Genomic DNA, 26,849 nt, shown 5'->3' on the forward strand with positions numbered 1-26,849 from the left:
CCCATATCGCTACCATAAGAAATAGCTGGCACAATGATTGCATCAAACAAATTAAATGCACTAACCAATGGCATACTACCAAGTTTCTTGCAGTACGTAAATTTGTTGGTTTACTGTAAATCTGTTTTTAGAGGGCGGTAAAATAATATGCATATAGTAGCAGTTTAGGAGCGGTCTCAATAAACTTCAATGACTACATCTCCTTTTTATGAACCCACTAAAAATATAGAAAATTTTCTAAGACATCAAAAAAACGTGTAAAAAATGTTTGAAAAATATGATTTATCGCATAGTTTCAGTGCTGAAGCAACACTGTGGGATAGATTTTTGGCTGCAAGAAGCTTTTCGACCTATACAACTCGTGATGATAAATCTTCGGCAATTTTTTAATGATATGTTCAATCCCTAGCTGTACACTATGTCCAATAACACAGGCTACACGTACTAATACAATAAGTTGACTACATTTGGCTGATACACTTGGAACAAAACAGTATATATGCCATCATTAACTTGAAGAATACAAAACTAATGAACCAAACTAGGAAAGTACAGTGTCGTGTTGCCGTCTCAATCCCGTTCGAACCCCACACTTTACTAACTGAGCGAACAATAGCACAAGACAAACGGACCCCAGGCCCGTAGTTTGGGGGGGGGGGGTTCGGGGGGTTCGGTCGAACCCCCTAAATTTTGGAAGTGAATAGATTTGTGATCGTAGATTAGAACATAATAAAACAAACAGTATTTTTTAAAATAATTATCATTGTTTAAATCACTTGACTCAGTGAGGTAACTATCAGACTCGGTCGAAATTGCAAAGTAATGAGCATTTAGGTGGAAACGAGCTTTAAATATCAATCGTGAAGTTACGCCGTCTCAGCTCAACAGCAGCCAATCAAAACAGGTTGTTATAAATGGGCAAGCTTTTATTCGGTGATTCCGCGATGGTGTAATGAATATCGCGTTCAAGCAGCAGATGTTAAATATTAAAGCAACATTGAAACAATAATGTAATGGTAGTCACTCTCTGAAGGATGTGGTGGTCCTGAATGGGTCCGTTTGTCTTGTGCTATTGTTCGCTCAGTTAGTAAAGTGTGGGGTTCGAACGGGATTGAGACGGCAATACGACACTGTACTTTCCTAGTTTGGTTCATTAGTTTTGTATTCTTCAAGTTAATGATGGCATATATACTGTTTTGTTCCAAGTGTATCAGCCAAATGTAGTAAACTTATTGTATTAGTACGTGTAGCCTGTGTTATTGGACATAGTGTACAGCTAGGGATTGAACATATCATTAAAAAATTGCCGAAGATTTATCATCACGAGTTGTATAGGTCGAAAAGCTTCTTGCAGCCAAAAATTTATCCCACAGTGTTGCTTCAGCACTGAAACTATGCGATAAATCATATTTTTCAAACATATTTTTTTACACGTTTTTTTTGATGTCTTAGAAAATTTTCTATATTTTTAGTGGGTTCATAAAAAGGAGATGTAGTCATTGAAGTTTATTGAGACCGCTCCTAAACTGCTACTATATGCATATTATTTTACCGCCCTCTAAAAACAGATTTACAGTAAACCAACAAATTTACGTACTGCAAGAAACTTGATAGTATGCCATTGGTTAGTGCATTTAATTTGTTTGATGCAATCATTGTGCCAGTTATTTCTTATGGTAGCGACATGGGGGTACCAAAATTCGGAAATCGAGAGGGTACAGACAACATTTTGCAGGTATCTACTTAGCATTAATAGTTGTACAAAAAATGTAGCGATGTTGGACGAATGTGGAAGGCTGCCATTATGCTGTGGTTATTTCAAGCGTTGTATCTTATATCTTATATTGGTGAATTAAATAAAAAATAGCTGGAACCCAAAAACATGTTATATCATGCTTAAACGATTAGACAAGACTGGCAGACTTACTTGGGAAACCCACGTAAAAATCTCCTGTTCAAATATGGTTTCGGCATTGCCTGGTTTGGAAAACAAGTTGCAGATACTGCAAATTTCTTAGGGATATTTACTTAAAAAATAAAAAAAATGTTGTCAGCAAGAATGGCATGCCTCAATTTCACAATCATCCAGGCTGTGTACTTTCGGAAAAATCAATGTAGTATTATAACCTGGGAGATTTATTGGCAAGCAATTATAGACTAAAATATAAACTGACGAGTTTTCGCTGTTTTGGCCATGAACATAATGTTGAATTAAGCAGACACACAAAAATACATTTAGATCAATAAATTTGTAGTTTTTGCAGTGATACGTTTGAATTTAGCATGTATATGTTCATTTTATAATGATCTAAGGGCTGATCTTTTGTCAATAATTTTATGCAATTATGCTATACTGACAGTCTGGGCTTACTTCGTCGCTACATAAACTGCGACACCATATATCAACTAGCTCTGTATCTTTTAAAAGTTTTCAAGCGACGAGATAAATATGAATCCAGCTTAACTTAGTACCATATGTTTACATGGATGTTGTATTGTTTTTAAAACGTGATATGCTCATTTCTACCAATTACATTTAGTACGTTGTGGTGAGGCCTTATACAGAAATAAAATTACATAATTGACTAATACTAAAATGAATAATTGTAGACAGATTTCGACATGAAATTGTGTCACTTTATATGTGCGTTAACATCTGTGAAGAGCGAAAAAGCTCATGAATAGCATTCTTAGACAATAATGCTAAGATACGTACAGTCTTGTCTTTTTTGTGTACAACATTTTGCCGTAATGGATCAAGGGTGTGGGTGTGTTTGTCTGTGGGTGGGGAATGGCCTAGGACCCCTTCTCTAAAATGGTAAAATAGTTCAAAAATGTTATGTGGAATAACTTACCAACGTAACACAAAGTAAACCAATTGAATTTCAAACCGAGAATATAAAAATGTATGTAACAGAGCTCAAACGCACTTTTTGAATATTATAAAATTCACACGTTTCACATCAAATATATCACTACGGGCCTGCTTAGCGACGTATACAACGCGTGTAAAATACATTGTTTATTTACATGAAATTCGAACACGCGCTGTGCGACGACCACCGCGCTTAAACATCCACGAGTTATTTATTCGGACAATGACTCAAATTAGACGTCTGATTATTTTATTTTCACACGTACAGCGACACGCGTTCTATACTGACAAGCGTTGCTAGATCGCAGCACTGTCTTGGAGCATATATTAATGGGCAATTGGGTTCCCCGACCTAAATTTCTATCCCGGTTTGTTGCACGTTCTTTTTTTAATATGAAATAATCAAATATGGGACCTACAATGTATGTATAATAACAGAACCCCACACCCTCCCCGTGGCTTCGCTCGTGAAAGTACGGCAGCAGGATACACCACATCACTCGTGAAAATAACTTCCATACGCAATGAAAGCCACGGGGAGGGTATCTGTCATAATACTACATTATCACTGAAAACATTTTCCCCCTGAAATAAATTCCAGGGAAAATGCCATTTCCCCTCATACTCTATTGAGACACAGCGCAGTGAAAATTCGATTCACATGTAATGCTTGAAAACATGTCAGCAAAAATAAATTAAGTGAAATTATATGCGTCTTCATAATAGTTGGAAATGAACAAATTACACCCGACCCTACCACTCCATATACAATATAAACTACACCCCAAAACATCCTTTCACCCACAGTTACTGCCGTGTTTCACCAGTGTATTCTATTTGACGTCAGGAGAAATTGAAATAAACAAATTAATTATAATTTCAGCCTCTGGTTGAGCACTGATTAAATAAACTACCTCGTCTTTATGTCAACTTGCAGTTATTCGTTGCCTACATCAGTGACTTCAAAATATATGTTTCAATCCCAGGAATTTCACTCGCTGTTAATTGCATGGGAGTGCCAGTCTTTAATGAATTTCTATTGTCATGTCAATTTCTTGCGATTACTCGAACATTAAGCTGTAACCACATACCGCCTAGGTGCTGTAACTAAATCCTGGTGTAAGCACCGGTTAGGCAGGCTTGAACTATGCATGTGAAGCCAGCTGTGGGGTATATTCAATCCTATAGATTTCTCATTGTTTGGTAACTATTTGCTGCAAATGCAACAAAAATCAATATAAAAAAATATTACCCACACAGCATTCTACAGGTTACTTGTATTTGATAGTGGTGAATCAAGTGTTGTATGTTTTTACCAATGCTGCAAAGTAACATGATCATGACAGCAGACATTGTTGAGTCAGAATCCCAAATAACACAGCAGAAGAGACACTCACGACCACAGAAAACACCTGGGATGTTAATTGTCATTAAACAGATCGTTGACAGTCCAAACAACTTTTGCCATCTCCTGTTAAAAAAGGAAATTAATGGCAACTAATGAAAGCATTAACTGACTAGCAGCTTCCAAATTTTGAGCCTGTGTTTTCTGCCAGGAAAGTGAGAAACTGAAGATTTTACAGTTATTACCCATAATCCCTAGAAGTGCCATGCAACTGGTGGGTGATACCATTATTTTTTAACTACAGGGGTAAACTGGCTGGCAGTTGTCTAACTTGAACCAATAGTGGTAGTAGTAAACCATGGTGGTCATAAACCATGCACATTTTCTCTGGGGTTCAGGGGATGACCATTTGAAATCATTGGGGTGGCTGGAAAATTTCAAGCTAGAAACTGAGAGAGAAAAACGCAAGCAAGGTGTTGCAGGGAAAACAAGTTTGCAGATTCAAGAAAAATAAAAAAAATACACTGGTCACCCCCCCATTTCACATAGTTGAATCCTTTATCTAAGATGCCTTTAGTGATATTATTATTTGTTGAGTGTTACTGTCAAGACAACAAACCCATTGATGTTTATTAATATTTATAAATTTCACATCTCAAAATAAAACCAGGTTTCTATTTGCCAATGAAATAAAATTGAAAGTTTTAAATGCCATTGCGCACTGCGCTCATTGATTGATTGGTTGGTTGGTTTAAAATTCATAAATATTCATACAAATCAAGGGTTATTGGTTTGTTGTGTCAAAATTAAAACAATTATATTTTTGTTCAATTGTGGCAAAATAAATTCCAGTCACTTCTGTCAAATTGGTATGGTTACCAATGCCAAATACTGATACTTGTACTGGAATATATTTATTCTTTTAACTGTTTATCTTAAAGATCAATAGCAACAAGATTCCAGTTACCGGTACTAGAACTTATCAAGGATAATTTTTTCATACACTACGGACAATTAAACAGGATCAATTGTTTTATGTCCCAAACTAATTCTCCTAAACCCAATAGAGTATATGGTTTTGTCACGAACTCATTGATGCAAGGCAACACGATAACAATGGTAACCACTGTACCATGCTTGGGCCTTGGATAATTAGAAGTATATACTTGATCCGCAAGTAAGCTTGTGGGTAACCCCAGGAGCAGCCCATGCCATATTTTCCTGTGTTGCAAGTTTTTGTACACAAAATTTATAGATTTTGTTGAGTTCAAAAGTATATAAGCGTCAACAGACAATCTGCTCTCTGATTGGTCTGTTAGGTGTTTTGGTAGCCTATCAGGCACAATCTTATAAGTAGCGTCCACTATTGTGACAACCATTGAGGGCAGCATACACAAACCAGAATATTAAGCAACCTGTTGCAGAGAAGTAGGATACATCATATAGACAAATCATATAGAACTTCAGGAAAATGATGCGCTAGGAACGAAACCTAATTTCTAATGTGTTGTCAGAATTCTTTCAGTACAACTTGAAATTAGTCTAAAACTTATTACGCCCAATTATTCTTTTCTTTTAATGAACACCAATCACAAAATTTTGTTTATTTGGACTAGAATATTCCACAAAACCAGATGTTCTCAGAGCCCTGGTTTCTAAAACATATTTACATTGTGAAATCCAGGAGGGACGTGAATTCTTTGTAATTAAATGTGAGCACAACTAAAACAACTAATGACATCATGAAAACCTTTGTATGATATGCATAACAGACTGTCACACTGTGATGTCACACGTGTATGTTTATATTTTGCCAAATAGCATATGAAAGTCTGATAAACAAACATCCACTGATCACTACTGGAAAACGTGATCAGCTGTGACCACGTACATTGTCCATAAGTTGTTTTATTAACCCGGACATAACAGCAGGTGCAAAGGAGGTCATTTTATCTTTGTGCCAAGCAGTCACTGCACGCGTACACAAAACATAAACAAAGCACGACAGTCGAGATTACAGTTCAAAAGAAAAACATATAACCATGTATAAAGTGATAGATAGTACAGTCTTTTATTTGCATATACTTTCCTCCTCAATAAATTTTACAGTCTTAAACAGCTTCAGTCATCCCAAAACTAACAAGCTGTAATTAAAAAAATAATTAAAAGTCCAAGACAGTCATGGACTGAGAAAAAAAATAATATTCAATAAAGTTATTTTTTTTATAAAGGTGGATGTAACTTTTAATTAGAGTATTCATACTGGCACAGTCTCAAATCATTGCAGAAGCTAAGCATTACTTGTCCATTAAAATTTAAAACCCTTCTCACTTAGCAAAACTTTTTCTGAAGTTAATGCAAATTGAGTACATAATTATGCATAACAAGTGTTCAGAGGTTTTTTTTTCTAATTTCGATAAAAGGCAGCAAAATCATCTTCAGACTCCACAGAGTGTACAGTCATATAGATTTGCATGTATTGCCATCTCTGGGTATGAGCTAAACACTAAACAAATGCATTATGTCAGCTTCTGCAACAAAAGAACCATACTCATTGGAACGATGCATCTAGCCAATGTCATAGCCCTATTATATGATACTATGATTTAAAGGTTTCCATGGTAACATAGATCGTTGCAAATAATGATACAGGAAAGAAGTAAAGATGAGAATTTTTTGAGGGGGGGGGGATACCTTAGAAGGATAGAACATTGTGAAGTGTCCTATTTAATATAGAACCAACAGTAAAATGCACTGTTTACACAACATTTTAAAACATGCTACACAATGGCCATCACTTGAAAATCAGAGATGAGTACAAGATAAATGTATGGTGCCTAGCCACACATATATCAAATCTCCTAATACATGTAGTTGAAAAAAAAGACGTGTTTTTTTTGAAAAAAGAAACCTCTTTCAGAATAATGTTTGTGTCATGCGAGTACCAATGTAAATTTCTATAGAAGGACTTGTACCTTACATTTGCTTATACAAGTCACTGCAGAAACTATTTTGAGGTAACCCCCCCCCTCCAAATGTGAACAGGTTTTATTCTGGATACTAATTTTATGTATCTCAGTGTTACCATGGCAACTAATTTGTTTGCAGCATAGGAGCTCTTACATACTGGTACAGTGAAAAAAAATAACAAACCATGTTTAAACTTAACAATTACAACAAAAGGAACACAAGATAAATGTTTTAAGCATCAAATAACCCATGAAATCTAGTTTTACTGAGTTGATAAAAACACTAACTGCAGCACCACTGAATAACTGTGTGCGCCGATAAATATAGGTTACCAATTAAAAATAGAGCAACTCTAATTTTTTTTTGATGATATAAGAACAGTAACTGAATGCAAATTTTTGGAAATATATTGTATAATTTGTCAGATAATTGTTTGAATATGAAAGATATGCATGCCTTATATATTTTAATGATGTAAAAAAAGTGATATTGACTGGAATGCTTATGATTTATACTAAAATATTTAATTGATCATACTTTGACATTAACCCTATGACCACAACAATTTTACCATCGATAAGTTGGTGCAGCATTTTGCAAATTTTTAAGTATTATTTTATAATTTCTTTATTATTTTTGGACCAAATGGGCAAACTTACCCATTGTCTTTAGATCTCGATTAAAATTTTGAAAAAAATAAAGAAAAGGTTTTAGAGATATATTCTGCAACAAAAGTTGACTTTGGAGTTAAAGGTCAAAGAGTTAGGGTCAACAGTTTGAAATCCTGAAGATGGGTTTGAACATCATTATGTGTAGCCTTTCATTATTATTGTTGGTATTGTGTCACCATCGGAATATTATGGGATGTTATTAGTTTTCCCTCTTCATTTGAATGACATATGAGCATTGTCAAATACTGTTAATTTGGTCCAAATATCAATGCAGACTTCAGTCAACAATAAAGGTGACAAAAAATGGCACCAAAACTATGGCAGGTAAATTCTGCCGATGAAATGGTTAAGTAAAAAAAAATGTGTTTAACACTAAGTTTTTTTTTCTCTTCTATCCAAAAAAAAAAATGTCATTTGGCAATAAAGATAGTTTTTTCAAGTCTTACTTAAAATGAAAATTTGACTGAACAATTAAAAAAAAATATTGTCAGCAGTATTTCCATGTCATTGACTTTCATTGAAAGTTTTATGACCTGACTTTGTACGCTAATATCTGACAAAAAGAAAGATAAATGGTTTCTCAGCAGCATAATTTTTCAGTTTTGTGCCCGAACCTCTATTTTTCAACACTGATTACAAAAAAAAAAAATGATAAAAATTATCCATACAAAAGAAATGATCTTGTTTTTAGAAAAAAATATTCTGCCATTGCAAAAAAGAAAAAGAAAAAAGGACCATCTACTTTAAAAAACAACCTGACAAAAATATCACTGCATTTTTTATCAGTTTTTATCTGAATATAGCACTGCAGATAGTAAATTTCACAAAGGTTTTTCAGCCTTTCCACCCTTATCTTTGCTAGTGGTACAACCAATTCATTAACACATTGCCTGTGGACGGTCTCTACAAGAATGGTATAACTGTGATGTCAACAGGCAATTTGTTGAATCAACTGGAATACGCTAACCTTGTAAGGGAATGGAAAAGTGTAATTTACTTGTACGAATATATACAAAATGATTTGAGTTGAGCATTTACACTCCAAGAAGAATAAAAATAAAAAATATAACCGAACACACGATTGGTAACTTTTAACATGATGAATCAAAATTAGTTTTACAGCACAGATATTTCACCAAGATTGGATAAACAAGGGCACACAAGTCTCAATGTATTGACAATATTTTGCCACTCATTTCACATCTGCCGGATCCAAGTCCATTTACAAAACATCAAATCAATCATGACTTTGGCAATGTAAATACCAATTAAATAATTAATAATTAAACCAGAAAGAAATTTGAACAAGAAACATGTAAATTTTTGGTTATTGTGTGATCAGTATTAAATATGAACATTACAGTTTTTGAAAAATAAGTTTCGTTTTCACGATAAAGAAGGCAGTTTGTTTAAAACTATCGATAGATTGAATACAATGCTAGGTGATCTTGTTTTATCATCATATGCCCTGATTATTATCAGTAGTTGCATCTAACCATTCCTTAGCAAATCGTAATCATTAAGCTGCATCTAATAGTCACTTCTCCTTCACATTCCCCATGCTGTGATTGTAGGATAGAAACCACTTTTTAAACACTCAATCAGCCAATTTTGTTGTTGTTTAACTGCATGTTCACTTAACATCTGAAAAAACATGTGTTGATATGTACAAAATAAAGTTTGTTTTCTTCTAAACGTTGATCATCGCGGGAGATCTGGTTCATTTAGCGGCGTTGGTACACCGACTGGATATGACAAATTTGTGTCTAATTGATCGTTGTGTAACGCAAGAGTGTTCTGTTGATAGTGTAGCACAAGTTCTTTCAAAGAATGGTAAATCGTGTAAGGTTCTGCGAATCCATATCCATTCTGTGTTTTGTTTATCACACAGTGCCTAACCTCACCATTTGCACTGTAAAACAAAAGAAAATAATTAGATGGCAAAAAGGTGAAAGTTATTGTCAATGTTTACCAGCAACTTGAACTTGAATGAGACAGTAACAAGTACATGTACTACTGAGTCTGAGTTGATGCCATGACGTCAGTCGGAGTAAGTACTTGTGTAAATATAAATGACGACAATACCAAAACAGGCAAGATTACAGACTAGGCAGCAACAACTACAACTAATTCTCTCTCTCTCTGTTTTCAAATTCCCAGTTTAAATAAAACAAGCAGCCTCTCGGCTGAGATAGCTCCTCTGTTAGCAATGCACATTTCAATTAAAGAACAGAAGATATCATTAGAAAATGAACAAATTTGGGAGTGGTCCACATGTAGTACCTATATATGTAATATCAAAGCAATTGGACTTGTGGTTTTTAACAAGAAGTCGAAAATATCACTTTTTACCAAAAATGACAAAAATATTCACCAAAATTAGAGAATTGAAGATATGATCATGAAATGAACAAATCTGAGAGAGGTCTACCCAAGGTACATATACACCAAGTATCAAAGCATTCAGGCTTGTAGTTTTCAAGAAGAAGTCGAAAAAGTAAAACATTGACACGGACGACGGACACTGGACGACGGACAGCGGCGGATAATCACTCATATGATAAGCTCCGCTCGACAAAGTCGACAGCGGAGCTAAAAAAAATTGTGGCCAATTAACTTTTCAGATTAGTGTACTTACACTAATGAGCATGCATAGCTGCCAGACCGACTAGCAGTTCTTATGAGGAATGTCCCGTTTGGCTTGTTAGTTAGCATATCCGTCGCTTCTTGTCTTGAAATATTAGGGAAGAACCAGAGAGATTCTTCATGGTGGGGTAGTGAGTCAACATCAAATGCCATCTGATCTTGTGGTCTGTTACAAAGCAAAACATACACAGATTATATAGATGGTTAAGTGGCAGAAACTGAGTTATGTAAATTTGGTAATAATAATAATAACACTTTAATATCACCGTAAAGAAATTACAATCTTTTTAAGCTCTGAGTATAAAGTTAAATCAATAAACATGGTATCATTATATTACCAATAGTTGTCATGGCAATATGGAAGTTAAAACTTGCAATAGTAGAATTTCACATCTTTCAAAAATTTTAATGCTATATCTGAAATATCAAGATTAAAATTTATTGAAAAAAACGAAATAACAGCCACTTTGTGAAAAATCAAAGTCATGAATTAGGTGATGGTGAATCATTCGGTATTAAGTTGACTGAGAGATCAGGTAACAGTGACACACATATTGTGAGATCCACACCAGATGGCAGGCTAAAAAAAAGTTCTGAGAAGTAATTGTGTATCGTTAGAGTGGTTGATGCTTTTGAACACAGTAGATAAATCAGAATTAGGGCACATACACCCTCAATACTAGGAGAAGACAAGGCAAGAATACTAATCAGTTTGATTCAGACAATTTTTTTTTTGTTTACGTATACTTACACTTCATTCCTGGATGAAACACCAAGAAGAAAGTTGATATCATCATGTCTTACTCCCTTAGCACCAAGCCACCTGAGGGTAATAAAAGACAAAATCAAATAAATGAAGCGCAGAAAAACAAAAACAAATTAAAATGATTACGACAACATACAGAGGCACTAGCAATAAATCGGCTGGGTAATAATGTAATGAATTACCGGTAGTACAGTAACAACAAGCCATGCATGGCACAGTCCCCGTTAGTTATCAAATTTAAGATATATAGTTTTGTTTATAGTAATATAGCTGGAATATAACCATGTTGGGAACATGATTTTTTTTAAATTTAACATGTATATATATAACATGATGTATAAAGAATATATAAAATTTAAATATACTAAGTCAAAGCATTTAAGAGATATGGCTCGCGAAGCCCAATCATTAAAACAAAATGGCTGCCAGTCAGCCATTTTGAATCCAATCTGAAAAATAAAATGACGAGCATCAGGAACCCGCAATGTCTAATGTATGTACCAAGTTTGAACAAAATCCACCCATAAATGCTTGATATTTGATGATTGTTTAGCACAAAAATGACCACCATTCGGACATTTTGAATAGGATAGTCAAACCAATATATCTGTTTATCTATGACATGATATGAAAGCAAGTCAGAGATATGGCACGAGAACCACATTCATTAATACAAAATAGCCGCCAGTCGGCCATTTTGAATCTTATCTGAAAAACAAAATTATTTGCATCAAGGTCCCATAATGTCTAATGTATATACTAAGTTTGAACAAAATCCATCTGTAAACAGCCGAGAAATGGTAGATTTTGAGGATTTTTTAGCACAAAAATGGCTGCCATTCGGCCATCTTGAATACGATCAGGAAACAAAATGATGTGCATCAAGGTCTTATAGTGTCTAATGTATATACAAAGTTTGAACAAAATCCATCTGTAAGCAGCTGAGAAATGCTTGATTTTGATGATTTTTAGCACAAAAATGGCCGCCATTGGACCATCTTGAATCAGATCGTGAAACAAATTGATGTACATTTGTATAATATCATGTATGATGTATGTGTGAAGTTTGATTGTGATTAGTATAGGCATTTCTAAGATACAGGTCCAGACGCACGCACACACACACACACACACACACACGGAAGTCAAAACATAAGTCCCCATTTTCGGACTGTGTCCGAACAGGGACTAAAAACAGTAATATACTCTCTGTCCACAGTAACAAGAACAGTAATCAATCCCCTCTATACAGTAACGAAAACAGTAATTAATCCTCTCTATAGAGTAACAAGAACAGTAATCAATCCTCTCTATACAGTAATGAGAACAGTAATCAATCCCCTCTATACAGTAATGAGAACAGTAATCAAACCTCTCTATACAGTAATGAGAACAGTAATCAATCCCCTCTATACAGTAATGAGAACAGTAATCAATCCCCTCTATACAGTAACGAAAAATAATTAATCCTCTATACAGTAACAAGAACAGTAATCAATCCCCTCTATACAGTAATGAGAACAGTAATCAATCCCCTCTATACAGTAACGAAAAATAATTAATCCTCTCTATACAGTAACAAGAACAGTAATCTACTCTTTCTATACAGTAATGAGAAAAGCAATCTACCTTCTCCACACAGTAACCTTTTGTTTTTTAGGCCACGAAAATTAGAAGAACTAAATCTAACATGGTTTTATGCAAACCTATTTAAATTGGCTGACAACTCACATGACATACTGGTCTCTGAGTTTTCTAAGCTGCAGGATGTCTGGCTTTAAACTATTCATTTCTCGGTCTAGATTTCTGTTCTCTTCTGCTTGTCTTTTCAGTTCTTGTTCCAACTGTTCTTTCTTTGAAAGGATGTCGTCCAGTCTCAGCTGCAAGAGTCGGAAGTTTTCCATCAATCTGTAGATGTGAAAAAACATTCATTAAAAAAAAAAAAGAGAGTTTATGAAACAACCAATTAGACCCACAGCGCCCTCTAGTGACAAAATCACTAAAATCCTTTGTTTTGTACTTACTTCTGTCTCTCCTCAGCAGGGATTGCGTCTTTGTGGTGACTTTCATGTACTTTTATTTGTTCCTCAAAAACTTTCACTGTTTCATTGAAAGCCTCCAAAGCTTGTCTCCTAAGCTGAATTTCTTGTGTTGATTTGTTGTACATTTCATAAAGTTTGTCGTAACTTTCAGTCTTGTCTTTGTATTCATCGTTGATTTCATGTAGTTTCTCCTTCACCTTCTCGATATCACTGTCTTGTCCCTCGGGCTGTTGGGAAATCACACAAACAAAAAATAAATTTCAGTAAAGTATTCTATTGTACATATTGTGCATTTGTCTAATCTCATTTTATAATGCAATTCACTTTTACTTTCGCTTTTCCTTAGATGAAATTTGGCTGAAACCACTTTGAATGAACTTCCATGAGGGATTCATAATGATATGCTCACCTCTGCAACATATTGAGATTTCCCTGTAAATCACGTTTGTATCTCATGAAATAAAACGTTTTACAGTCAACATGTTTATCGGTTATGCTGTGTTTGTTTACAGCTGTTATTTAACAAATGTTCATTCCCCATATGTTTTATGACTTTAACTCTTATGGTAACAGATTTGATTACTCAACCAAAACAAAATTGGCAGCGAAATAAAGCAACAGTTTTCAGGTAGGAAAATGAAAATATGAAATACAAGTGAACACAAAGTTTTACACAACAATTTAAAAATATACTGTCAATCTTTTTAGTTCCAACAGAGACACATTTTCATGAGTTAGTGAAGTTACAACATTTCGTAAAAGTTTATGTTTTGTTGAGAACTGCAAGACAAGTGACTTAAAATATAATTTTAAATCACAAATATGATAGATATGATTTCTGAGAATACAGGACATAAACTAATCACTCACCTGTTCAGTTTTCTTGGACGCAGGATGGAGAAGTCTAACGTCAAGTTTTTTATTATATTGAGCTAGCGACACGTCTCTATAGTGATCAATGAGGTCAATCACCGACTTGAAGCCGAGTGGTTCAGAGAAGCCGTAGTTGCCGTTTCTATGATAGATCTTTATTAACTTGTTGCTCCCACCCTTCCTGTTAAAAAAACAAAAAACATTCATTTTAAAATTCTAATTGGACTAACAAACAGTATTGTAATGTACAGAGCCAGGAAAAGAGCACACCTGTTATCTATTGCTCATTCAGAACTTCGAAAACAAAGTCTCCCTATCTAGAGAAATTTTCAGACATTCATATATGCCAATCTTAGCTTGGTCTAGAGACATCATACTAGTAGCTTATATACATAATATAAGTGTTCCCTAGCTTAGTGTAAATTATTAGTATAGTTGCAATACATACAAGTACTTTTAATTAATTTTGCAAATTTCACAAGGCATTTAGAATGGTAAAATTTTGCACTATAAAACAAGTTCACAGAGTGGGTAGTTATTATAATTCGATGTAGGTCATATTTTAATCATGATGAACTCACATTTAAGACAACCTGGCGCAAGTCGCATCATTAACATTTTAACAAATGTTTTAGCAAATGTTTATTTCATCATGTGACATTTTTATTGAGATTCAGAACCAGCTTGACAAGATAAGTTTTCAGACGAAATGTTTTGAAAATTGACATACAGGTTGTTGTTTACATGCGTGTTTCGATCAATAGTTTCTCGTTACTTACCTCAAAGTGAGAGTGTATCCACCACTCGCCTTATTAGTCGCGTCCCTCACAAGAAACGTCCCATCAAGAGTATCTTTCAATACTTCATTCACATAATCTCTGCAGAGAAAAACATTTTTTTTTTAAATTATCATTATCGATTAAAGAGCAAAGGCTGCATATTATTATAAATTTTTTCATAGTTTTTTATTTTTGTTTAAAATAGTGAGTCAAAGTGATCTTTGTGGTGTCAATTGAACACATATTGAGTAAAATGTTAGGCATATACATACAGTGCCTAGTCATCTGACTATGCATATACAAATAGTGCCTAGACAGCTGGAAAATGATTTTTTTGACAAGCATGCTAATAATCAAAAATATCACCATGTTTACTCATTTCAATATGATAATAACTTCATTCTTACTAAAAATGTAATTTTAATTCAGTACTCATGCCCTTATATAATAAATGAACTGCAAAGTAATCTGAATACCCAGAAAAGAATCATTCTATACAGAAAACACACAAACAAAACTCTCATAATCACAATAAGTTGTACCCACCTTGAAATATCTCCCCAGTACCATTCTGCTTCTTCTAAACTTCTAGGTGACATATCAATGCTTTTTTCACGACCCCGCGGTGGGATTGGAGGTGGTCGTTCTACAAGATGAAAATGGTCTGTTTAGTTTTGATACATAATGCACTATTAGCTAAAATTAAACTTATTAAAATAAAAAATACTCTACCAACCTGGCAGTGCGTCCTCTTCCGACAACACACCTCTTTTTATAAGCAGTTCCATGATTCGCCGGTGGGCGTCAGAATTCTGTAGCACTTGCCTATAGAAGCGTACGATGGAGAAAAAAATAATTACAAACTTGTCTCACAATTACCGCACTCAATGATGTTGCAGAGTATTATGAGAGAATAAACCAAAGCAGTGTTATTTTAGTGCACCTGCTGCATGCTTTACTATGGGACGTACACTGGGAGATTCTCATAAACAAAACTACTTTATTAATCTTTTTAAATACCATATTTTTCCCTGTCACAAGTTTGGTGCAATGTTTTTTTTATTTAGACTTTCAACAATTTCCCTAGGCTGACATGAAATCTACCACAGCAGGTTGCTTTTAACTTTTAACACATTGCTATTCCTGGGTGGTTGAGTCCAGTTTTCCACAATAAAACAGTCACTGTCAGCTAAGTGATAGTTTTTCTCATTAAAAAATAATATCTGAGTAATCAGTGCTCATTCTAACATTTCAAACTAATAAGGACATTTGTCATATACTAACTTGGCACATGCCCCTGAATTTATACTCTAGGTTGAGACAGATTAATTTGGTTAATATTATAGTTGGACATAATGTCTATGAAATTCACATTACCCTCGGCGGCAATACTCGATAATTGGTGCATTCTTGTAGAATACATAAACTCTGTAAATTTAACATTAAAACGTAGCTCCGTGACCAAGATAAAATGAATTAAAGTTCACGTCAACATGTGTAGAGTTTTGTATCAACATTCTGAGTTTCAAACTGGAGTTCTGTAATAAGTTTCTTGACTATATCAAATAAAGATAACCGTTCAAAGTTAGAGTAGATTGAATATAAACCGATAAGTATACTTACAGCATTGTTTCCCTTGGTGGCCAAAGCAAGGAATGGCAAAATATAGAAGCCAAATTTTTAGCAGTCATTTTATTGTGTGGATGTTGACAAACACGGTTCAGATGACGAAGCAAGTATTCCAGAGTGCATTTATGGTGTTCTGATAGCTGATTGGTTAGTTCAAGCAGTCGTGCAGTGCTGTCACTGTCATCTCGAATAGCTATAAATCAAACAAAGAGGAGAAGAAAAAAGTTAAAATTTTTTAGTGTCGTCTCTCCCTTTTTGGACGGAACTGGACTGGAAGGAAAAGTTAATTAGTTTGCAAATTACTGTAGAATACTTTATTTTCGCTTGGAATTTATTTTTGCTATTTTCGCTGAAGGGATGATTCCATGAAAATAAAATCCAGCGAATATACTATATTTCACATTACACTCATCAAAAATCAGTGAAAATAAATTCCAAGCAAAACTCCCAAAAAGCCTTTTCAGCGAAAATTAATTCCAGCGAAAATAAAGTATTCCACCGTATTTACAAACTGGTGTGTAAATATAAATTATTATCCTAGAGTGTTGAATACAAACAATCATACAAATATGGAATTAAATAAATCTACCGTGATGGATTGCAAGCACAAAAACCAATTGCATCTTGTAATTTTATTCAGAAAATAATAGCTGATTATATCTTATGATGTTTAATAATGAATATCCTATAATTTCACGTAGCTGCTTTGAGCCAATCAAAAATGAATAAAGCAAGCAACCCATGATGCTCTGTAACTTGAATAGTGAATATCCCATAATTTCACACAACTGCCCTGAGCCTATCAGAAATGAATAAAGCTGCAAGTATAAAAATGAATATCCCATAATTTCATGTAGCTGCTTTGAGCCAATCAGAAATGAATAAAGCAAGCAACCCATGATGCTCTGTAACTTGAATAGTGAATATCCCATAATTTCACACAACTGCCCTGAGTCTATCAGAAATGAATAAAGCTGCAAGTATAATAATGAATATCCCATAATTTCACGTAGCTGCTTTGAGCCAATCAGAAATGAATAAAGCAAGCAACCCATGATGCTCTGTAACTTGAATAGTGAATATCCCATAATTTCACACAACTGCCCTGAGCCTATCAGAAATGAATAAAGCTGCAAGTATTATAATGAATATCCCATAGTTTCACACGAATGCCCTGAGCCTATCAGAAATGAATAAAGCAAACAACCCATGACGCGCTGCAAGTATAATAATGAATATCCCATAATTTCACTCAGCTGCTTTTAGCCAATTAGAAATAAGGCAAGCAAGCAATGCATGATGCAATGCAGTGTGCTTGTCTCAACATGTTGAGGATTTATTAATAATTCACAAATAATACCAAGGATGGAAAATTTCACTCAATAACACAAAGGCAAATTTGTTAACAACATAGTCCAAATATAATTAACATTGATCACAACGAAGTGCAGTGGAAACCGTAACTACAAATTAAATTAATCAACCCTGACCTAGACAGACAAAATATATTGTATGCAAATCAATGAAAAGGTTTATAATTTAAAACAAATTCAACGTATGTTCAATGCTTAAACAATAGCTACATAGCAATGAACAACCTTGACAGAAAACAAAGGGGACTATACCAGCACATAAAACACAAAAGAGGAAATAAATGAAGGTCCAGCAGCAACAAGGACACAAGTTACGAATACTGGTACCTAATAGCATTTCATTGTTGTTAGTTAAGTTTTAATAAAAAAATATCATTAGTTTAGGTATTGTATTTAGTATTATTTAGTAAAAATTTAATTATTGTCTTCAATTCATTATAAATTTTGTTTTTCTCTATGATACCATTTCTTAGCTGAATAAACCAGCACACATTTCCATGGAAACTTAAATCATTGCAAATTGATTGTCGTAAAATTTAATGAAAAAAAAATGAGAAATGGGCAAAAAAACCTGCAAAAATCAAATAACATAAATGAATAAAAAAAAAATGCTTTTAATACTTACAACTTGCACTGACAAAATCTGCATACATCTCTGAGGGAATGAGGGGGTTAGGAAGCTCACTGAAGTACATCTTAAGCGTTGCAGCAATACAGTGGATGTCATACGCTGCTAGGTTAACATGCTGCACCTCAACGTTGAACGCCTGCTTGATTTTATTAATAGCCAATGTTGAGACATTCTGGCGATATATCAACTCTACATCCATACCTCTTTCTTCAACCATCTCTATACACTTTATAACGACGAGTGGCGCTTCCGCTTCTGATGGATCAAACTGCATGGTTAGGTCTTGGTTAAAAATAGATTCTGTAAAAACGAAAGGACACATATCCATTATCAAGTGGCCCATCGATAAAATTTCAGTCTTGCATTAGTCTGATTACCGCACATGCACAGAGTGAGAACTCAACTGATAGACCGCTTCACCTAGTCACTTCTATTTTTAGCCTATTGACTAAACCCTCCCATCATGCAGTTCACAATTGACCTTTGGAGAAAGGCCAAAAAAATGATGTGACGCTATAATTAAATAAAGCTACATACGTGTTACCTCGTCCTGCTAATGACTATGCGCCAATGTCCATGACATTTCTTGAACCTCTCACTAAGGCCAAATAAGATGGCTTTGTCAGCATTTATTAATTTTCACTTCACATTTTATCATATTTCATTTTAAAATAAATGGATTGAGCACAAGAAATACATTTACTTTTCTGTGTATGGAACATAAGTTATTTCCATTTTTCCCTCTAAACTGAGAGAATTATCTTTTATTTTGACCACATCATTGATATTAAAACAGACGTATTTAAATCCTCTATAATGAGACATCAGCTGATGCTATGTATATTATTGCGCATGGTCAGTTGTCCCTGACCAGAAAAAAATTAGGTCACTGCTGCCGAGCATAATTGGATATAATCATTTCCCTTATATTGAATATAGTAGTCAAATTAACAATCACGTTATTAGCAATGGGGCAGGTACAAGGACATGTTTGGATCGCTGTAGAGATTTAGCTCAGTTACTGGTTCAAAAATAGTTTTTCCATAGATTACTGAGAGCCAACACACATCACATGGAAGTATTAAAATAAATTATGCGCTTTTTGAAACCATGAACCATATTGTTCACTGAGCATAATGTCAAGAAGATGATGAAATAACATCACCATGGTAACTGCTTGAAATATTGAAAACAAAAATTGTCAACTAAATGTGCATACATGTAGTGATACCATAATTTATGTGAAGAATAAACTGTTCTCTCGCTCTCGTTCTTGCTTTTTTTCACCTCCTCCAACTAGCGGTACGAGCAGCGGGTCACTAGTATTTCTACTCTCTCGGTTTGCGTTATATGGTGCAACCGATTGAGGTTAATGATTACCGTCAAAAACAGCCGATAAATCAAACAATTTTCACAACATACATCAGACAATAGAAGCAGAAAAGAATATTGAATTCAACAAGGATAATCAAACAACCATACAAGGTCTTTGCACTAAATCGTAAAATGCATGTTTCAACTTGAATGCATACCATTGTAGATTTCTCAAAAATGCCACCAATCATGTACCGAAAGAGTTCGAACTACGCATGAAATTGTCACTGCTGATATGTGTGTATTCTGAAAATATTAGACAGCTATTTGGATTATGTTCAAAACTATAATCTTACAACTGCCACAAGATGACAACAGTATGACCTCATAGCATAATGGACAAGGTTACATCTGGATCAATATATTTGTTAATTAAATGAGATCGCTTACATAATGAAGTTATTAATGTGTAATGCTATATCCTTGTATGCATCTATCAAGTCAAAACAAGATTAAAATCAGCCTTAATACATAGATGTCTAACAAGGTCTTCATCCTATTATAATTCTATATTTGAGCAATATCAAAATTTGATAGCCAAGAGCTGAATTGAGAAGGCTCAATTAGCAATGATATTCAATAGATTTCATGTCTACAATAAGTACCATAAAGTACCTGTCAAGTATAAAGTACAGGTAACCATACATGCCTAACCTTTTCACCAAATGATTTTCTCGCCCAAATTTTTTTCTTGTATTCTTCAATATTTCTGGAAATGAACCCTAATTTTGGGGCCAATGGACAAAATTTAAGTCAGTTTACAGTTTTACTCAAAAAATTTGGCTATTTTTGTTCCAAACTTCTGAAAGAAAGTGTAGACTATTTTGTGAATTTGTGATGAAAAGAGGGTAGCGAGAAGGTTAAACTTTTGAAATACCAAACTTTTTCCAGTCTTAATTTGTCTCTACTTTATTTGTTAATTTTGAACCTACTGGCTACAGGTGTTGATCAAAAATATTTGAAAAAATAAGTGAAAAATTTGTTTAGGCAAGATAACTCTTTGGGATTCACAACATATCACTAAAAGTCACATAAAGTAAATGTAATACAATTTGGGTTGAAAATGTTTTTATTTTTCACATGCTGTACTAAAGTACCATTTTTGGCAAGATCTCATTATTGTGAAGTTTTGGGCTTTGCTCTAAATATGTGTTCTAGTTTCAAGTTAAAATAATTTACAGGATTATTATGTAATTATAAAAGAGGAAATGTGTTTCTGTAATTGCGCACAAATTGGTCAATTTTAGCAACACTTAAAAGTGATTTTTTATAGGCAGTTGACAAAAACTAAAATAAAATTTTAATTAAGTCAAGACCTGCAATCAATGGTACAACTATGGCATTATATGGGGTAAGGAACACAGTGAAATACTTGCTACTACGACAAATTTTCATTTTCACAGATAAATATTTTTGTTTCTGATATTAAATGCATTTGCAAAGCTACTTGTAATCTCATCACAATAATATGCACACAGTTCATAATTAAATTGAATGAAAATATTATATTGAGATAATTTCCCAAGATGCATTGCAATTTGCCAAATTATAACACATCTAATCATATTTGCATACATCTCCAATGATTCATTGCACAAGTGATAAAATGCAATACTTGGAATATTCAAGAACCAGCATTAGCTAAATTACCCACGATGCATTGCATGGTCGACAAATTGCATTTGCATGGTTATTTCAACATTATTTCACCTGGAGTTGGTAGAGGTTACTGTTTTGATTGGAGGTAGTGTACTATCTACCATCTACTGAGTATTGTATACAGTACATCTCAATTGAGGAGGTAGTGATAGAGTTAGAAAATCAGTGGGCAATCTTGTCTTCACCAAAACAGTATGACCACCATATGTATACTGTTTCAAGATGGTGAGAGTTGAATTTTAATTTGAAGAGAAAGTTTTCACTGCTCTATAATTTATGCAAATTAGCATGCAATTCACATCTATTTTTCCACCAAATCTGTATGGCCATTGTAAATATCAAGATTGGCAATGTTCAATTTCTTTTATTATGACTGTATGAACAGACAAATGGACGATGGTAACCGCTATAACCCCTGCCCACACTACATGTCAGGGAATAATAAATATTCTGACCTTATGACAGTATAATAAATTAAAATGATAACACCATACATCAAATGAGAGTACCAGCATTATACAATGCAGTCTGGCGAGATGATAATTTACGGCAATTGATTGAATAATATCCATTTATCATAATGGCTCATCTAAATGCTGGCATTTTCCAATGGCAAGGTGACCCTCAAACCATTCTGTTGTGAAAAGTCAACTAGCAAAATATGCATATTTAAGCAGAACAATAATTTGATATTTCACACAAGTGAGAAAATAATACATATATAGTCACTGTGGTTCGGTTCAAGTATTTGTTTTTTTTCATACTAAGTAAGCAAGACTACTGAAAACTGCTTTTAATTAAATTATTTCACAGGAGACGCATTTTCACGAATTCTAGGAGTCAGTAAAGTACTGCAGTAGTGACAGATTCACTTGAGTCCTAATGACACAAAGTCACAGTGACTTTCACAAAATGCTGTCCTCATAAAATAACAATGAAAATAACAAATAACAAAAATTTTACAGTAATTGTAGCATCTTGTTAAATCACTATGTAAATAGTCATATTATATCACTTATTTGTGAAGCCTGTTGATGCGAGTGACGGCAAAGATAGTATTATCCACAAGATTAGTGGATAGTACAACGCATGCCTCATCAATTTCAAAGCCATGTGTTGAATTTTTTTAGTTGCGATTCTGTACGGGAAGACGGACAGACGGCGGTAACCACTATATCCCCTGCCCACATTACATTCCGGGCAATAATAGTCTGACCTTAGGACAATGATAAACTACAATGATTATATGTAGAATCATACATTAAATGAGAGTACCAGCATTATACAATGCAGTCTGGCGAGATGAAAATTTACGACAATTAATTGAATAATATCCATTAATCATAATGGCTCATCTACATGCTGTCATTTTTCCAATGGCAAGGTGACCCTAAAACCATTCTGATGTGAAAAGTCAACCAGCAAAATATACTTAATTCAGCAGCGAAGAATTTGATATTTTACACCAGTGAAGAAGTGTGAATATCGATACATTAATTATTGACTGGATTTTAATTCCACTATTTTCGCTGATAAGAAAAATTCACTAAATTAAATCCACATATGTCAAATAACAATAAAACTTAATATTGGAAATATTAGTGGAAATAAATGGTTTTACTTTTATACAATGTAGTAGGCTATACTATTCTAAACTTCTTTAATTTCAGGTGAGACATTTTGTGAATTTTGCAAGGCAGTGCAGTTATAGTTAGTGACATTTTGACGTGGGTCTGGAAGATACAATGTCACAGTGACTTTCGCAAAATGTTGTCTACATGAAAGACATGAAATTGAGCCAAAAATATTAGTTTCTATAGCAACTTGAGCATGATGTAAATAGTCATGTAATATCACTTGTTCATAGAGTAGGGTGATACGAGTGACGCCATTGGCTAGTATTATCCATTATGCTAATTAGGTGAGATGTTTGTAGTAGGCTGCTGAAGATTTTCAAAATTGACCGAAATAATACCTTTTCTTAGCGTTTTTTTTAGTTGTCATTATAACATACTATTTTCATTTATACCAGCGATAAAAATGGTCTTTTATTTGGGTTTTCTTGTGCTACACTGTTAGAAGAGACACAATGATGACATTAATCATGTATATTGCTACAAAAAGTTTGAAGTACAATTTAGTGATACGTTACTGCTGGGAATGATATGTACCATAGTCAGGTGACTATTAAAGTCAGGTGACTAAGACAAATAATTTAAACTTCACAAACACTTAAAGCATCAAAACACAGTAAATTCTAGAAGCATGACAAACGCTGTGTGTAAATAGCCGTCATACAGACAGATATAGAATTCTTAGACTAGGAAAATTCTAAAATTTTGTAACAGCAAATTTTCTTTAGATTTTTCTTTAGATTTTTGATTTTATTGACCGTTCAGACTGATGCCTGCTGGATACAATTTTCATTGTCATTATTATGGTTTTCCCATTTTTCCCAATAAATGTTACATCAAAGTTTACAGAAAATTACAGTTTTCTAAGTAATAAATCTTTCAAACTGGGTTATTCGTATGTCGATCGCAGGAAATCGATTCCATAAAAAACGTCTTTATTTGACATGAATAAGATGACACAGTTTGATTTGATTGATGGAAATCCTATCCACGTACAATCAAATCTTACCAGCTTATATAACAAATGTTATACGATATGACAGAATTTAATTCCAACTCACCTTGTCCTTTTTTTTTTGAATGTGAAAATGATTCAAATTTCAGTGAGTACAATATTGATGTCTGTGGTTGTATCGTCATAACGATATCGATATGTTGCCTACTCAATAATCAATTTTGGATTTTTGTTCTTTTATCTATCGAGGGTTTGGAAAATGCACGGACGTAGATGAAATCAATAATTTCAACTATCCTAGGAAGGGTTATCTGTTCATGAAAGATACATTTTATTTTAGTCAGTACACCGATTGCATAATCAACCTAAAGCACAGCCCCGGAAATAGTCACTGGGAAAAAAATTCAATAGTACTTTTGCAGGTATGACACATAATCAGAAGCAAAAATGAAAATGAACTACAAAGTTTAACTACTAGCTGGATTTTATTTATTTTATTTTATCTTATTTTGCTGATAGTTAAATGCAGTAATTTAAAACCCAGTGAATATTCTGTATTATTTTCTCCGAGAACCAGAGATTTTTAAAACATAGTTGTATATGCATGCAACATAAAATCTGCTAATTAAACAGAAATTTAAATTAAACATATTGAACATTTCTCATTTACAGTACCTCAAAATTTCTATGAACTTTAACAAGGTCCACATTAATCTACGCTAAACCAAGCTGGTCTAGAAGCATTAGATCAGATCAACTCATCTAGCTTAAAACAAACTTCTAGGTCCATGGAAATAAGTTTATCAATACTAACTTCTCTGAAATTAAATTAACTTAGGTGGGCCAGAATTCTTGGACATCACAAGCACTAACTTACCTGGACCATAGCTGTCTCTTCTGGATCTTTCCTTGGTGTCCACCAGACAAACCGGTAATCCGTTCATTGCACAGCAACGATGGCAGCTGAAGCCACAGACTGTGCAAAGAGAAAACAAAAATATGAATGATATTGTATGTACATGTATTTAGTGATGACAATACTCACGTTTGATTTCACTCCCATATGTTTATATAATCACACTGAACAGAAGTTTGGTTTGATTGTGATTTTCAGAATATTTCAAACAGGAACTCTCGAAAATTATACAATTTTACTAGGCTGGTTGCCACAACAAAGCAGACACCTTTCAAAGGCAATTTTTGACACTTTTCACTGAATTAACAAGACCGATTAAATATGATAAAATTAAACAGAGAAATTAGAGAAAAATACATAAAATGTGTGAAATGTTAAACCAAAATTTTAGCGAAAAAAATTATGGTGTTAATTAAGATGCAGAGAACAGCAAATATTGAGACACATGTGACAGAGTAGACACAGATCAGCCTAATATTCACAAGGACTATGAAACCCAAGGGGATAAGGTGAAAATGCCAAGAGTGGAAAGTACCACTAAAATCCCAAGACAGTTTGACAGTTTACAGAAAAAGTTCATATCTTTCAATTTTACTATCAATATATAATGCCTAATAACAATATTCTGAAAATCGTTTAATTTTTTTTAATCAATAGTATTCCTGGGGACACAATTTTGCAAAATGTCACTATAACCCCAGTGAATTTTCCCAGTTACAAAATTCGTTGTCATTACCTAAACACAAAATTAGTCTCACCTGTAAGCAGTTTACAGTGTATTTTTGGCTGATGCTGATGCAGAATACCTTGTGACTTATATATTACTGTCTGGCCTTGTACTGGCTTATACTCTATTTGACCCACATCAACTGTGGGTAATGGAATTATCCATTTAAAAAAGAGGGGCCATACCTTGACACTGCAAGCCCTGTCGTACCAGACCAAACATAAACTTGTTGCACTTGTCACACCACTGAAGAGAGGAGAAACTATGCTCTTGGAACTGATGGTCTGAAGCCGGTCGATTCGCTGTAGACAGAAAAAATCATAAAATGGCAATAACCAGGGATGAAAGAGATACAAACTGACTTAATGCCCTCAGAGGTGATTAAATCAATAATCAAGCTCCCATTAAAATGCTGATCACGGCGTTGAATTGGGATATTCAAGTTTGCACAAAAAGAAACTGCATCATCACAGTTAATTGCAGACAACCTAATTTTCTAAAATTGTAAAGAGTTATTCCATCAAAACTTATGAGTTAGACCCTGGATAAAGCAATAAAATGTCAATAATGTAGACTTTACCAATATATTTGTTACTTTCACACATACAAAGTAAATACCATATTGTACTTTTTTCACAAACTATACACCCTACCATATGTAACTAGGATAAGCAAGCAACACAAAGGGTTCCCCCAAAAAATTAACTTGAATAAAATATATTATATCCTTGTACATGATGCGAACTGTCAGAAATCAATTAATATTTCAAATATGGTTTTAATCACAGCAGTTTCTAAGGAATTTTCAACACCAATATTTCAATAGAGCAATAAAATAAAAAAATCACAGAAAGCTTAGAAAGAACTCCCATGTGCTGAGAGTATTGGAGACACATTAAATATAATTCCAAATTACTTAGCTGAAAACTAATTATGCAAATCAGAAAATTAATATGACCAGATTTGAGTGTAAAACTAATGAGG

General features: G+C 33.9%; 1 protein-coding gene across 1 annotated transcript in view; it reads right to left on the bottom strand.

Annotated features, from left to right (window-relative positions):
* Positions 1–6,267: 6,267 nt before the first annotated feature.
* The window catches only part of LOC100372481 (phosphatidylinositol 3-kinase regulatory subunit gamma-like), a 31,946-nt gene continuing 11,364 nt past the window's right edge, over positions 6,268–26,849 (bottom strand). The window contains exons 5-17 of the mRNA XM_078011434.2: positions 26,051–26,167; positions 25,100–25,198; positions 18,595–18,900; positions 16,591–16,789; positions 15,704–15,792; positions 15,514–15,613; positions 14,968–15,066; positions 14,186–14,369; positions 13,298–13,542; positions 13,005–13,181; positions 11,259–11,330; positions 10,500–10,673; positions 6,268–9,773 (exon numbers count right to left, since the gene is read on the bottom strand). Coding sequence (XP_077867560.2) covers positions 9,563–9,773; positions 10,500–10,673; positions 11,259–11,330; positions 13,005–13,181; positions 13,298–13,542; positions 14,186–14,369; positions 14,968–15,066; positions 15,514–15,613; positions 15,704–15,792; positions 16,591–16,789; positions 18,595–18,900; positions 25,100–25,198; positions 26,051–26,167 — 2,072 coding nt within the window. The 3' untranslated portion in view covers positions 6,268–9,562. The remainder of the gene's footprint in view (positions 9,774–10,499; positions 10,674–11,258; positions 11,331–13,004; positions 13,182–13,297; positions 13,543–14,185; positions 14,370–14,967; positions 15,067–15,513; positions 15,614–15,703; positions 15,793–16,590; positions 16,790–18,594; positions 18,901–25,099; positions 25,199–26,050; positions 26,168–26,849) is intronic.

This window comes from Saccoglossus kowalevskii, chromosome 9, assembly GCF_978046115.1.
Source record: "Saccoglossus kowalevskii chromosome 9, keSacKowa6.1, whole genome shotgun sequence".
Classification (NCBI taxonomy): domain Eukaryota; kingdom Metazoa; phylum Hemichordata; class Enteropneusta; family Harrimaniidae; genus Saccoglossus; species Saccoglossus kowalevskii.